This window comes from Cydia splendana, chromosome 22 (assembly GCF_910591565.1).
Source record: "Cydia splendana chromosome 22, ilCydSple1.2, whole genome shotgun sequence".
In the NCBI taxonomy this organism is placed as follows: Eukaryota; Metazoa; Arthropoda; class Insecta; order Lepidoptera; family Tortricidae; genus Cydia; species Cydia splendana.
In genome coordinates, this window is record NC_085981.1 from 10,541,331 (window position 1) to 10,557,349 (window position 16,019).

At 38.3% G+C, this 16,019-nt stretch overlaps 1 protein-coding gene across 1 annotated transcript in view; it reads left to right on the top strand.

Annotated features, from left to right (window-relative positions):
• LOC134801452 (uncharacterized) overlaps positions 1–16,019 on the top strand; it is a 50,844-nt gene that overhangs the window by 21,270 nt on the left and 13,555 nt on the right. The window contains exon 2 of the mRNA XM_063774038.1: positions 1,160–1,295. Coding sequence (XP_063630108.1) covers positions 1,160–1,295 — 136 coding nt within the window. The remainder of the gene's footprint in view (positions 1–1,159; positions 1,296–16,019) is intronic.

The window sequence follows — 16,019 nt, forward strand, 5'->3', positions numbered from 1 at the left end:
ACGGGTTTAACTGTCACAAGTAATACAATGACAGCGGCAAATATGAGTACGTTTATCGTATCACTAGCGACCCGCCCCGGCTTCGCACGGGTTGACAAATTATACACCTAAACCTTCCTCAAGAATCACTCTATTGATAGGTGAAAACTGCATGAAAATCCGTTCAGTAGTTTTTGAGTTTATCGCGAACATACAAACCCACAAACAGACAGACGCGGCGGGAGACTTTATTTTAATAAGGTGTAGTGATAATATTAAAATTATTACCAAATCATCATACAAAATAATAAAGTTACATTTCTAGAAACGCATCACTAAAATGAACGGTTAAACAATGCCTTGATATGACAACACTATCAACAGTTTCAAATTTAGAACAAAACCGATGAAATTCCATTGAAGTCCGAATTGGATATCGGCGTGGAAGTGCAAACAAGCATTGTTATTCGCACTAACTACAATCTAAAATTCCAATCAACGTGCAAACACGACCTTATTTGTTAGTAAACAGAGATTGAATTTCGTTGTTTCGGTGCAGTCAGTTATGAGGTTGCGAGCGTTATTTTCTGAAATTGCCGTTTGATGAAATAAGATACTGGCCGGTGATAATTGTTCCTAGTGGCTAATTTGAATTTGGAACCAGTATTCTTATAGGACACGCGAGCTAGTCGAACTCTTGACCCAGCTTATCTTGACCTCGAGATCCGTAGGACCTATTCGTCATAGTGAATTCGTTATTTTATACTGGTTCTCTCTACCGGTTAAAACGCCCGCGCTTGCCAAGTGGTTGGAATATGAAACTAGCCCAGTTTGTTTATGCTTGTCAAAGATATGTTTACGCTTTTGTATCTTACTGCATTGTAATACGGCGAAAAGTGTTGACAAATTTTTGGCATTGTGGTGTACTAGTTTTGTTTATTGTTTTTAGGAAGTCTGAAAATATTTAGTACGAAGTTTCGGTTACAGTTCTTTGAACTGAATTCTCTTGTTTGATGCCTTCCGGCGCAGTAAATCATATTCGGCTTTTTAAATTATTGATTTTTTAAAGCAATTGAAAGAAAAAAATAGAATCTACAATTTTGAGATAGATATCGATTACATTTTAAAGTCTTGCCTCATTTCATTTCAGTATTAATGTATGTTTGTCTGTTTGTTACAGCGGACCCGTTGCCAGGCAAGCACGTGCCGCTGGAGAGCTATGAGAGCGAACTTGAGCGCGAGCACGCGCTCCCCACATCCGTGCCAAATGCGGACATACTCAAGACCAACAGCAACCCGACTTATCACAAGCCTAGGTAAGTCTAAATCAGGCTAAAAGTACCCTAAACTACATATTAATTAAGTGGCAATAGCGTGTTGTCCGTGTAGAACTAGGACATACTCAAGACCAACAGCAACCCCACTTATCACAAGCCTAGGTATTTAAGTCTAAATTACGTTATGCGTACCCTAAAACTATTTGGGAATAATTTGCTGACCATTTCTAACTTTGACGTAGTTAAGACCAAAAGCAACCCCACTTGTCACAAGCCTAGGTAAGTCTAAATTACGTTAAACGTATTACCCTAAAATAGTTTGGGAACAACTTGCCGCCCATTTCCAACGTTGACGTAGTTGAAATCATTAGCAACCCCACTTATCACAAGCTTAGGTAAGTCTAAATTACGGTAAAAGTACCCTAAGAACCCCAACAACTTACTTGTTGCCCATTTCCAATGTTGAGACTAATAGAAACCCCACCACAAGCAAGTCCAACTAACGCAATAACTTGTTGAACAATATACACACGCCAGAGAACGCTAAACATCCGTGCCAAATACATAATTGACAGAACATAAATTACAGACTGAGAGGACACTCTCTGAAACTGACACGGACGCAGAGAGTAGCAACCCCAGACGACACTTCCTATCTAACCGCGTAGTGAAAGTGTGGAACAGTTTACCCGAGTCAGTGATCACTGATTAGTGCACCCTCGATAAACTCTTTTAAAAACAAACTCAATGAACACTTTCGTAGACTACAAAACACAAGTGGACATTGATGTGCACGTATCAGCTTTAAGTTGCCTGTGCATTCACATATAATAATAAATTCGGACATAACTAGTCCTGCCAGCCGAGCTCCTCGAGGAATCCTATCAAACCTTTAATGTCTTGAGGATCCGAGATGTTTCGCCCAGTATGGGGCCACTCCGCTGCATTCCAACACCACGAGGCTGTTTCTTCTGTCTCCATGTATCCACGGCATAGGGGACTGTCTATGACACCTCTTATAAATAAAAAGATATTTGTTAAATAGTCCATGACCTGTTATGACACTGGTTACCATACTCAGTCGGAGCTTTCCTAGTTGAAGGAGCGCCCTTGTGAGCTTTCCGGTGATGCGATTTCGAGTAAAAGTTGCTCAGTATGACCTAAACATTAACGGGTTTGAGTAATTGTTGTAACGTTCAGTTACATACTGTATAAATTTCAAAACGCATAATTATACCAAACAAGCATAATAACTAAAAGCCATTGAATAAAAGCATATTGACTTTATAACCAGGTCAATCAATCAATAAATACTTGTGCAATAATGGCGATACAAAACCGCCATTTAAATGTAATACTAATAAATTATTTGTTGTACCTTTGTCTTGTTGACAATTCTGACAAATTGCGGTTAGAAACGTTTTGAGTAATTAATTGCGATCAGAATATTTAGATACGTTTGTTGGTGAAATATTGATATTGATGGCGAATTTGAAATTGTTATTGTTATTTATGGTAACATCCGGTTTTTTATATATTTATGATGCTACTTTACGTTTGTTAAGTCTCTCTCCTAAAATGTCTTATTAATAAGAGCGAGGGAGCTTATTAATAAGTACCTAAATTCGAAGGCATCTATTCTATCTATTTAGGCATCATTTATGTTTCCTAGCCAGCACACAAAAATTTCGTGTTATAATTTTTTATAGATTTAATAACTGAGAAGGACGAATACTTCTAGCTTTTATTTTAATGGTTATTCAGGTTATTTAGGCTTCGAAGCACAATAATATCGCTTTTGTATTAACCAAGACTCGGAACCGGTTTTTTCTTCATACCGGTATTATTTCGTTCTTTTTCGTTATTTGGTTTTTATTTCATTTTTAACGGGACAATCTAATAATATTAAGTTGTTATCTAAACACATGATTCAGTCCTACGTAAACACCATATAATAATTAAAAATATTGACCTATTTCGGGTTTTTCAAAAAAACCGGTCCCGAGCCTTAGTATTAAACTAACAATACAAAATATACTAAATATTTGATGTTTCTATGTCTATATTTAACATTTATCACCTTGAAGCTATAAAAGGCGCAATATTAAGATATTCAAAAACAGGTTGTAAAAACTATACCCAATAAATCCTGACGTAGGCGTTAACGTCTAAACATATTCTTATTAAATTATTACCTAGTCAATAAAAAACGACCGAAATGTCTTTGAGATTTCTCAAAAGTTAAGTATTTTTTATTTCAATAGATTACAAACAGAGACACTTAAATAACAAAGACTTGTTACCATGCAAATACCACTGTTAGAGCTCTTTCCCACTGACGTCCAGTTTTTTGCCGGTACGGTTTTCTGCAGCATCCCGTTTTAGTTTAGTAGTATACGAGCTAATATAGTAACGTTCACATGAGCGTTCTGTTTGCGGGATCCTGCACGCATACTACAGAAACGGGATCCTGCAGAAAACCGTACAGGCAAAAAACTGTACGTCAGTGGGAAAGAGCTCTTAGTATACAGTGTTGCGTTCCGTACTTCAAACGAAGAGCTCGACCCTATGTATGTTCAGCGAAAATTAAAAGTTTCGGAGAAATTGTACTGCAAATATTCTGTAGTACAGTATACAGAATAACACACAACAACAACAACAAGGAATACGATGGAAATATTTGCCGCAATTAGGCATTTTAGGCAAGTTTAGTGTCCCTGAGCTATCAGATCAAATCTCGCGCGAGCGGAGAATTTTCCCCAAAGATGTTTATAATTTGTGTCAATAGACTATCTTTTTTTACTAGTCTCCGTAACAGCGAAGTCCCGCATAGATAATAAGCTAGCGATATCGAGATTTTAAGATAACCGTCTGGTTTCACACTATACCAATTTAGTGTAGATCTGAGCTTGATCATTAAACACCCACGGGTGCGTGTTTTGTTACATCGGGTAATAAAATGGTTAAGAAATTATAATAAGTATTAGTAACTATAGCATAAGTAGCATAACCCGTTTAATACGATAACGTATAATATAATACGATTTCCCGCGTAATATGTCATTTCGTGCCGAACCCCTTCACTGGCGTGACAAGCGTTCGCGTTTGCGTTATGTCTATTTTTGTATGAGATTTTGAACAGTGCGAAAAGCGGGACGTTTTGGAAACTCTAAATCCCATACAAAATGACAATTAACGGAATCGCGTACGTCACGTTCGGTATCGAATGAAATTTACACTAGAGGTCCCTGAAAACTTTAGTGTTTTGAATTTTATTTTTATAGTTAATACTTAAGATGCGTTGTTGACGTGGTCATCTGTCAGATACTTTTATTCTTTTAGTTTGGCCTTTGTCGATGTATTACTCTTGGCAGTATTGGCTAGGCCCCTAGAAGCGCTGGTGGCCTAGCGGTAAGAGCGTGCGACTTTCAATCCGGAGGTCGCGGGTTCAAACCCCGGCTCGTATCAATGGGTTTTTCGGAACTTATGTACGAAATATCATTTGATATTTACCAGTTGCTTTTCGGTGAAGGAAAACATCGTGAGGAAACCGGACTAATCCCAATAAGGCCTAGTTTCCCCTCTGGGTTGGAAAGCCAGATGGCAGTCGCTTTCGTAAAAACTAGTGCCTACGTCAATTCTTGGGATTACTCGTCAAGCGGACCCCAGGCTCCCATGAGCCGTGGCAAAATGCCGGGATAACGCGAGGAAGAAGAAGAAGTATTGGCTAGGCCCCCTGAGATTTATAAAAAGGTACACATACTTATGACCTATTTTCTGCGATTTCTTCAATGTGCTTGCCCCAGTTACGCGACTAATCGTATAATGATAATATTTTATGCGAATTTTACGAGTCCATAAGATAAATCGCTCGGAAAACTTTTTACGTGCCTCATAAACGGTATTTAACTTTAACGGGGACGCTTAACGTTTTAAGTTAATGAGCTCATTTCGAGATTAACAAACTGAATGTCCATTAAATTATAAGTTACTTTTGTTGCAGGACTTCATAAAATAGCAATAACAGTTAAGGCTACTTTTATAATAGGTTTTGTAATTTTAGTGTTGTTTTTAAACGTTATTAAAACAATAATAGTTGGGCATAATGTCTCTAGTAATTCTTAAATCATTGTACTGCGTAGGTACTATATGCTTGCCACAAAAAACGCTCCGAGCGATTGGCACACAACTATGCCGGCGTCAAGCGGAATCGATTAGAGGTCTTTGAGCGTTGTTTTCCAGGCGGCCTAGCCAATTGCGTTTCGCCATCGAATCGCTTTGTGTCTCTCTATCACTCTTCCATATTAGTGTGACAATGACAGTTGCCTTTCATTTGCTACGTAGCGTTAGCAATTGGCTAGTTGTCTACGGGGCCAGTAGTGTCTTCGTCATTCTTTGACGCTTTGCGCTGCTGCGTATTGCGCTTTAAAAATGTTCATGTAAGTAACGGTACACCGAGCAATCCGTCGGGAAAGCCAGATCTAGCTTTTAAATTTTGACTTAAAATAGGAAAGCCGGTAGAAATTACGTTCTATGAATCACGCTACTACGTTTTTTAAATCTACATACATATTTAAAAGAAGCCTTTATCAATGAGACATGTCGGCTCCGTTGGGCCTCTACATTACAGAGTTTCAATAAGTGTTGCTAAGATATCAAAAAAACTGTACAAAAATTTCGCAGTTTCAGACAGGTGTTCCGCCAATAGCGAGTGAAAAGTATACCAATATCAGTTACTGCATAACCCTTAGCTTCAATTAGTTATGCCCTCTTGTCTTGAGTCTGAACACATTACATTAAGAAGTGTTGTACACCCTCGACAGAGTCGCAGATATCGCAGTTGGGCGATACTTAAGTACTTGACGCTGCACGCATCGAGTTAAACCAATATGAAATTGTTAATGTAACCATGACAATACATTTCTATATCAATCATCCTGACGCAGTGTGCGTGAAGCTGGAAACACCCTATACGGGAAACTCCTAAGGGAGTGTTATATAAAATTGATTGCTTGAACACTGTTCCCTTATATTTCCCTCTTGCACTTTTTACTCAAATGAACGCAAGTTGCCGCTTTTCAACCTCACAAATTCAATAACAATCGGGACAATAGATTGGACACAATAGGAACTTTCGGCATCCTGTCTATTCTAAAACGACGTAAGTCTGTTTGAAATTCAATATGCATAAGTTCTTTTGGAAGTCGCTGGAAACTTTACCCCACCGCCTGTTCTTTTCTTTCAAATTTGCTTAAAAGGCATAGACTTAACAATTGCAACTGCATAATATATTGTATAGAAAAGTTGTGGTTTTGAAGAAAGTAAGTTGTAGCAAATGGCCGTCAGCAGCTTTTTAATGCGTCTTTTATTAGCAATTTGACAAAGTGACAGGGAGCATTCGACTCTGTGTTTTTGTATGATATAGGCAAAAGAGCAGACGTATCGCCTGATGGTAAGCAGTTTCCGTAGCCCATGGACACATGCAACACTAAAAGGTTTGCAAGTGCTCTTTTCTTGAAGGTTTGAAGGTCGTATCGGTCCGGAAATACCGCGGGCAATACAGGGGGCTACCGCGAAATTCGTAAATTGCGGGGATCTTTCTCTTTTACTCCAATGAAGGCTTAATTAGAATGACAGAGAAAGATGCACGCAATTTGCGAACTTCGATTTTCGCGGTTATAGTCCAGTTCATTCCACAGTTTAGCTGTGTGAGGTAGGAAGTTTCTGGAGATACGTACAGTTGAGGCCTCTCACATACACACACACACACACACACACACACACACACACACACACACACACACACACACACACACACACACACACACACACACACACACACACACACACACACACACACACACACACACAGTTTAGCTGTGTGAGGTAGGAACTTTCTAGAGAAACGTACAGTTGAGGACTGCCACCCAGTGATGAAAATGGAAATATTGTCGCGTAGAGCAGCGGTCGGCAACAGGCGTCCCGCGAGCCCCCCTGGCTAATTTGTATGTAATATTAAGAATAAGAATAAGAATAAGAATAATTTATTGAGAAAACCTTATTGCTAATGTTACATTATGCGTGAACTTTTACATTTTACGTACATTGTTACGTGCGCCTGAACTAGGAATATAATCCTGTATCTCAGGCAAAGAGATAATATACTAATTTAAAGAACAATAAAACAAATTAAAATCATGAACATAGAAACATGAATAGGTATTGAATTATCTTACACTAAGTATTGCTGTGTCAGTGTCTAATAATTCTATAAAGTAGGTCGATCGTGTTTATTGTCAAACAACAATGTCTGATAAAGTCACACATTAACAAAGTGCGGCCCGCGTCAACTTCCTTAACTACTATGTGGCCCTTGGCTGCTAAAAGCCGATCGCTGGCCGTAGAGCGATGGCAGAAAGAATAGAGGGGGCGGCTGTACGAGATACTTGACATGTAATAGTCGTTTCAATTTATGGGATTTTATCACATACCTTAAAGTCGGGTTACTTTAGTTCTGGAGGGTAACTTTGGCCATTGGGATTTACTCGGTCCAGGTTATATTATTGCACTATAATTATGGAAATATTACATGAGGTTAATTTTAGCTAACCTTTGACATTTTTGTTTTTGATTAGACTTTTTTAAATGAGGTTTTCACGTGGGTCAAAGTTACCCTCCAATTGGGTCAAAGTAACCCGAGTTGACGGTATTAATGGCTTTGTATTTGATTGTCAGTCTTCATTACCGTTTACCGTAGTACAGTCTCTGCTAATACAATACATATTTATCTTGTAATCGATTAGGCCTCGATTTAGGGACATTCAATTACGTCAGATTGTCCAAACTTTTCCAACCTGATTGATCATTTTAATTGAAGAGAAAACATTTCAATACCGAGTTTTAGACGCAACCGCCATGTTTTTAGGGTTCCGTACCCAAAGAGTAAAAACGGGACCCTATTACTAAGACTCCGCTGTCCGTCTGTCTGTCCGTCTGACAGTCTGTCTGTCAGTCTGTCCGTCTGTCTGTCACCAGGCTGTATCTCATGAACCGTGATAGCTAGGCAGTTGAAATTATATTTCTGTTACCGTTATAACAACAAATACTAAAAACAACATAAAATAAATATTTAAGTGACGAAACTTTTTGCCGTTTTTTGCGTAATGGTACGGAACCCTTCGTGCGCGAGTCCGACTCGCACTTGGCCGGTTTTTAAGATAATTTATGGCATTTCGATAATAGGAAAGCTATGGTGTCGGGTTTCAAAGCTAATTGGGATTAAACAAAACGGGCTTTGTTTACCTAATATGACTGATGGCTTTGTTATGGAATGCCCCGGTATTTGAGTTACCTATGAATACGTATCTCAAATACCGGGGCCTATTTATGAAAGACAAAAGACTTTTATTTTAGCCAATCAAAACTTTTAATGATCAATCACAACTTTTTTTATAGCGGGAAATTGGGTATCTAGAGACACGGGTATTTATCGAGATTTCTGATGATTTATTGTTAAATGTACATCTCATTTACATGTCAATCAAAAATACAAAATATTTATAAACAAACTAAAAATTAAATTATTAAGTTTGTCCAATGGCTAAGGTCACCCTGTATAGTCTGTCGCTGAAAGTTAGCTCACTTTTTACATATTCACGTCTTAATCTTTTCAGTCAGCCGGACTTAGTAAACATAACCTCAAAAGATTAAACTGTCAGCGTAACCACGGGAACCCGTACGGTTACCATCAGTTTGTCACTGACATAAACGCCGTCGAGAACGTAATTTACTTTCTATACATCTCGCTCGCACTCGCATATTCGGAAAGTATTCACTCGACGCTGGCAATTAGCATAATCCCGGTAAGAACAATTTCACAGCTTTGTGAGCTTCAAGTACGGGAGTCACGTGAATTATAACATGTAGGTACCTACTTAGGAGTTATAGCTGTAGAAAATACTTTTCACCTCAGCAGCTCGAACAAGGGTACTTTGATTCTTAAAAACAGTGAGCAAAATGCGATTTTGCTCACTGAGTAATTTTGTCTCACTCAGTGAGCAAAATCGCATTTTGCTCACTGAGCGAGGCAAAATGACATTCAAGTGACCTTTATAGTCAAATGTCATTTCAACATGCGGGGTCTAATACAAGTTCGATATACTTGGGTTCTGTTATCTCTCTCCCTCTAGGTATGTTCTCACTGCTTAGGGTGAAAAATTTTGTGTACTACACGAGATCAAAGTTATTTACATCTCGTGCGCTTTTGAATCCCTTACTATGCTCAAGATTCTAAATTAGATTCACTCGCTACGCTCGTGAATCTATTATAGAATCTTTCGCTTGCACGGGACTCAAAATAAGCACTCGAAGAAATATCAAACTTTGATCTCTTGTTGTACAAATAACTATTGAAGTAATTAGGTTCATCGTCATAATTGGGTAGGTATCTATGTAGATAGGTATTTAAGCTAGTTATTATTTTAGTATTTGTATTGTAGTACCTCTGTATATTTAATTATTTAAATAAATAAACCGGCCAAGTGGGAGTCGGACTCGCGCACGAAGAGGTCCGTACCATTACGCAAAAAACGGCAAAAATGCCATTGTAACAGTTTTTCGATCTGGGGGCCGATTTTTGAATTTCGATCGCTCGATTTCGTCACTCGAAAATCGGTGGAAAACGGCTAATGGCAAATTTTTCAAATACGAGCGATAGAATTTGGGAATCTAGTGGTATTCACCACTCATTTTCAATTCTCTTAATAGAATTTAAATGCCTACTAGTGGAGATATTATTGAACGAAATACACGAAATCGAGCGGTCGAAATTCAAAAATCGGCTCCCAGGTCACGTGTCCGTCTTACGAATCTTGCGGTCACGTGACACCTGTTACGAGTTTAACATTTTTTCGCTATCACAAAAAGTGCACAGCGCCGCTAAAGAAGTTTTCACTTCAAAAAATTACGTTTGTTGTATGGGAGCCCCACTTAAATATTTATTTTATTTGGTTTTTAGTATTTGTTGTTATAGCGGCAACAGAAATACATCATCTGTGAAAATTTCAACCGTCTAGCTATCACGTGTATGGTATACAGCCTGGTGACAGACAGACGGACGGACAGACGGACGGACAACGGAGTCTTAGTAACAGGGTCCCGTTTTTACCCTTTGGGTACGGAACCCTAAAAAACGGACTTCGTAAACTGCTGCAAATAAAATTTTAACTAAAGAAAAAAGCAAGCAAATAATGTCAGTAATAAAATCTTGTAAATATACATTTTGCTAAAGTTATCAACTAAACTTCCTCCTTCCCAAGTATAACTCTTAAAATGTACATTTTCCTTCCTAAAACAATTTGTCACGGCCCCAAAATGAGCTCCCCTGTAAAAAGAAAAACAATTTAAAACTACCCTCCGTCATTTCCATATAATTCGGCGAAACAAAACCAATAAAATGACGTCATTTTTCAATCACTGACACGTGGGCTTAGTTGGAAATGAAACTCTAAATCTGCTGTCATAACAAAAACCGGGTAAGTGCGAGTCGGACTCGCGCACGAAGTGTTCCGTACCATAATGCAAAACACGGCAAAAAAAAAAAAGGTCACCCATCCAAGTACTGACCCCGCCCGCCCGACGTTGCTTAACTTCGGTCAAAAATCACGTTTGCTGTATGGGAGGCCCACTTAAATCTTTATTTTATTCTGTTTTTAGTATTTGTTGTTATAGCGGCAACAGAAATACATCATCTGTGAAAATTTCAACTGTTTAGCTAACTAGCTATCACGGTTCGTGAGATACAGCCTGGTGACAGACGGACGGACGGACGGACGGACGGACAGCGGAGTCTTAGTAATAGGGCCCCGTTTTACCCTTTGGGAACGGAACCCTAAAAACTCGCTAAGCCTGTGAAATTTGTTTTTTTTAACAATAGGACCATGTGGTTTCAGGATTGCGGTCGTAAATGTATAATTACTTCGGCGATTTAACACCTGATACGGCTATAACAAGCTATGTTTTCAGAACCGCGTGCACATTTACAGGTACTTTTTATGGTTAAAAAAATAAGATACTTATTACGTATATTAATTACGCTACATGAAACAGTAAAATTGTCTCGACTCATAATATAGTCAATACTAGCTTTTGCCCGCGACTTCGTTTGCGTGGAATTAGTGACAGCAGCTAAAGTAGGTATAGCGCCTGGATAATGCTAATAGCAATCATTCAATTCGCGCATTGCTTACTTCAATTATTAGGCAATGCATTAACTCTTTCAAATCCACCCCCCTTTGCACTTTCTTCAGGGATGATTACCGACATAAAAACTATCCTATGTCCTTCCCGGGACTCAAACTATCTCTATACCAAATTTCAACTTAATCGGTTCAGCGGCTGAAGCGTGAAGAGGTAACAGACAGACAGACAGACACACTTTCGCCTTTATAATACATATTAGGTAGTATGGATGTAATGCCGCGCTTTTTATATGGACTCGCGCAGTCCTTTACTTCCCACTTATATATTTTACAAAGTTATTATTGATAGATTTTACGACCTTACGTGTCATTTGCTCTTTGGAAAATATTTCCTTGTGATCAAATAATAGACGTTATTAGAATGTGTCGCAACGCGGATGCGATATACTCGTAGCGCCATCTCTCGGCGAGTAGCGGAACTAATGTAAGGTATTATTTTAGATTTCATAGAAAAAACAAAATGATTTGTTACAATGCAATAATTTTAGTTTTTGTTGTTGAGATTGAATTGGATTTATTCGTATTTTCGTGATTTATTTTGTATTGTAGTTTTTTATATGGGATTTTTTTATTTTTTACATAAGATATGGTAGATTTTTTACTGAAAAATGGCCACTGAAAATTGTACATATAAGTAATAATCTATTTTTTTAAGTTATAGTTTATTTATTTATAACCAAGTGAAATAATTATTACAGTTTGTACAATTTACTACCAATTTCTAAAAACAATATTGAAATTACACACGCGTCCCATGCAAATGTGCATTAACAATTTAAGCTAAACGGATACGCTAATATAAACACTTCATACAAAGCCGTATCCATTACCAGTCATTTCAAAATAACCCTTAAAACCATGGCTTTAAAGCCCAATAGTTTAACCCTAGGCATTCCATTCGCATCTTGTCTGAACGTACGTCTTTTTATACTTATAAGTTAAGCCTTAAATCAAGGGTTTAAGGTTAAAAATAGTATACATATTTATGCATGAAAGGATTCATTAAAATGCTGTGTACATCTCGAAAATAAACTCACTGAATGGCCGCGGGCAGTATGCCAATTTTTGACATTTCCATACAACCGTGGTGAACTTTCTATTCGTACAATTTCCTTAAAATCGGGTGTCAAGGTAGATTGGTGGAGATGTAGTAGAATGTAGGCGTTGTAGACCTAGTTATGGCTGTTTTAAAGGTCATTGGCTTTAGATGTAGGTAGTTTTATGGTTCTATTTGTATATGTCTGGTCACACGTCTATCATTTGCCAAACTTTTGTACTTTTTTGTAACTTTTGTAGCTGGGTCAAATGAGAGCGATTTTTGCAAGCAAGCGACCACAGATCTACAATGACGCTTACGCTCAAAGATACAGCCTGGCAAAAAAGAGTAGAAATTAAAAAGTGGCAACACTATAGTGTCGTCCCTTTCGAATCAATATATATAAGAGAACGGGACGACACTACAGTGTTGCCACTTTTTAATTTCTACTTTTTTTTGCCAGGCTATAATTGAAGCGTGTTTTTACACGCACGTTTCCATCTCCGCTCAACTCCGCCTTTAGTGGAAAGGTAGCCACACACATTGTCCGCTCTCGGATAGAAGTAAAATGTATAAAGTATGTGTTTTTCTGTATTTATTTATTCATATAAAAAATCTTTATTGATAAAAAAATCTTAATGCATAAAAGGGAACTTGATGCCACAAGGCACTCTCAAGCAACTGTTTTTTCTCATAGACATCATCCGACATCCGATTTCAGCCATGTCGGACCCCCGTCGGCTATTGGACCGACATTATCGGATGTCGGATCCAACATCTGATACTGCGAAATACTGTGGTACTAATAATGCAGGATTCTCAGGGCCGTCTTAAACTATGCTGGGCCCCTGGTCACATAAGAATTTGAGGCCCTTTTGGAAAGTAAATAAAGCGAATTAAACTAACATTTTTCTACTATGATCTTTTATTTATTATGGGTAACCAAATATACTGTTACTGTCTGTCCTTCGGGGCCCCCTGAGGATGGGGGCCCTGGGCACGGGCCCCGTGTGCCCTTATGGTAAAGACGGTACTGAGGATTCTACATCCGATATCGGATCGGACAATGTGAAAACGCTCGTACGCTGGTGCGCTGTACGCCATACAAATAATTTTCTACCCCAGTGCAATCACTTAGAGCGTTTTCTTAGCCCTCAGTCTATCTAGAATGCATAAAATGCAATAACATTGCACTACAACAACAATGCGAGAACGTATGCAGATTTAAAATGCAGATGCAGTGCATTCGAATTTTAAACATTTTAACTTGATTTGACATTACATTACATGTAAGTACGAGTATATACGTAAAAGGGTTTGTCTGGTTGTCTGAGTCGACGGGCTCCTAGAAAAGTCTGCAGCGATTTTGATAGCATACGCAGTGCAAGTGTTATTCAATACGTCATGTTCATAGAAGTTCGACGTTTAAAATAACACTTGCACTGCGTATGCTATCAAAATCGTTGCAGACTTTTTTGGTCTAAGGGGCTGTCCATAAATTACGTCATCGATTTTTGACGATTCCCCCCCCCCCCTAAAATCATCCAAAAATCATGCTTCGAATGACCCCGTTTCCTCCTACGTCATGCTACCAACATCCGATGTCCAAAACCTAATTTGAAATGACGTAATTTATGAATAGCCCCTAACTCTATTTCTGGACGGTTTGCCCTTTGGGCATCTGAAGCAACCTAACGAACCTTTCCTACCTATCTATTGGTTTAATGTGACTACCGTCAGAAGATCGGCCGCCGACATACATACTGGCGTCCTTTAGCTCGTTGGGTGGACGACATTTGGAAGAGCGGGGCACTTCTGGACGAGAACCGGCCCAGGACCGGGTCAGGGGTACACGAAGAGATGAGGCCTATGCTCAGCAGTAGGCGACAGGCTAAAATGATGGTGATGACATTCTAAAACATAATAAACAGGCTAAATCAGCGAAGTAAATGGCCTAAGAAACTGTTCAAAAGTTGTACAGCTCGACAAAAAAAGATTTTTAGATATGAAAATTGGGTTAAATGTACCTATTTATCAATTTCTACGCTAACAAAGTCGCGAGCGGATAATAGTTATGTACAAAAATACAAGCGAGATACAGGTAATGTCATATCAAGATATGTTTTCTAAACTTCTAATGCCGCAGGTCATTGACCCAAACCGTGTTGAAAGTAGGTACAAAGAGATCACATCAAAAGATATTAAAGTTTCATCAAAGGAAAACAATCTTGCATATTGATTTCGCTTTCAATTGGATTGGCTTCTTTCTCGTTATTTTTGGATATATTATTATTATGATTTTAGATTTCTTCTGGAATTTTATGCTTTAAGGGCGAATAGGTTATTTGAGACGTGAACTGATTAGTTTTTTTTTCTTTTGAAGCCAAACTTTTCGTGAGCAAAATTAGAAATAAGCTAATTTCTATCATTTTTGTCCTTGGAGGATATAATTTTGCGGGGGAGGGGCACGGTATATACGTACACCTACAAGGAATCAGTTTATATAAGTACCTTGGTCATTTAACTACACTGAGCTAAAACTAGAAATAGGGTAACTCTACCCTATTATTGGCAGGACCAATGGTTATGTGTAGTACTTTTAACCTCTTTAGCCATCTGTTACTTTAAAGCCAACCATGTGGTAGTTTAGTAAAGCTAAAAGGGGTAGAGTTAGACCAAGAAAAGTCTGCCTGCCCGATTCGAACTTTAAGATACGTCTATTAATAGATCCAGAAACGATATGGATTCGATGTGTCAGTGTTAAAAGTGATGTTTATGTTTGAAGAAACGTCACATTTGACATTGACATATCTAATCCATATCGTTTCTAGAGCTATTAATTTACGTATTTTAAAGTTCGAATCGGGCCGTAAAGCGATTTCGATAGCATACGCAGTGCAAGTGTTATTTAATACGTCATAATTTCATAGAAGTTTGACGTTTAAAATAACACTTGCAGCACTGCGTGTGCTATCAAAATCGTTGCAGACTTTTCTTGGCCTAACTCTAGAAACTTACATTTTCATTAGAATTTATAAAATCTTAGTTCTATGTTACAAAATTAATTTGCGACGTTAAAAACTAAAGCGGAATTGCGCTTCAGTTTCTTACAAACCGCAAGGAAAAGTCATATTAGTGTTATGACGGGTATGTCACAACGTCTGTTCTAGACGTGTGCGCCGCGCCGGCGCGCCGCCGCCGCCGGGCTTTTTGACCACGCCGCCGCCGCCGATAAATGATCGGCGTGAAATCGGCGTGACCTTGAGTGTTGTTAATTAGCTATTCCAAGTTGGTTTTTGGATTAGAATATGGATTTTTTTGTATTATTTATGTTACAATTATTAAATATACACATAATTTATTAATTAAATTAAACTGAATAGCCAGTTGCAGAAACTATTTGACACACCAATAATTGTCACCTGTTAACGTTAACCGTCAACTGTTAACAAACGAACGAAGACTGCT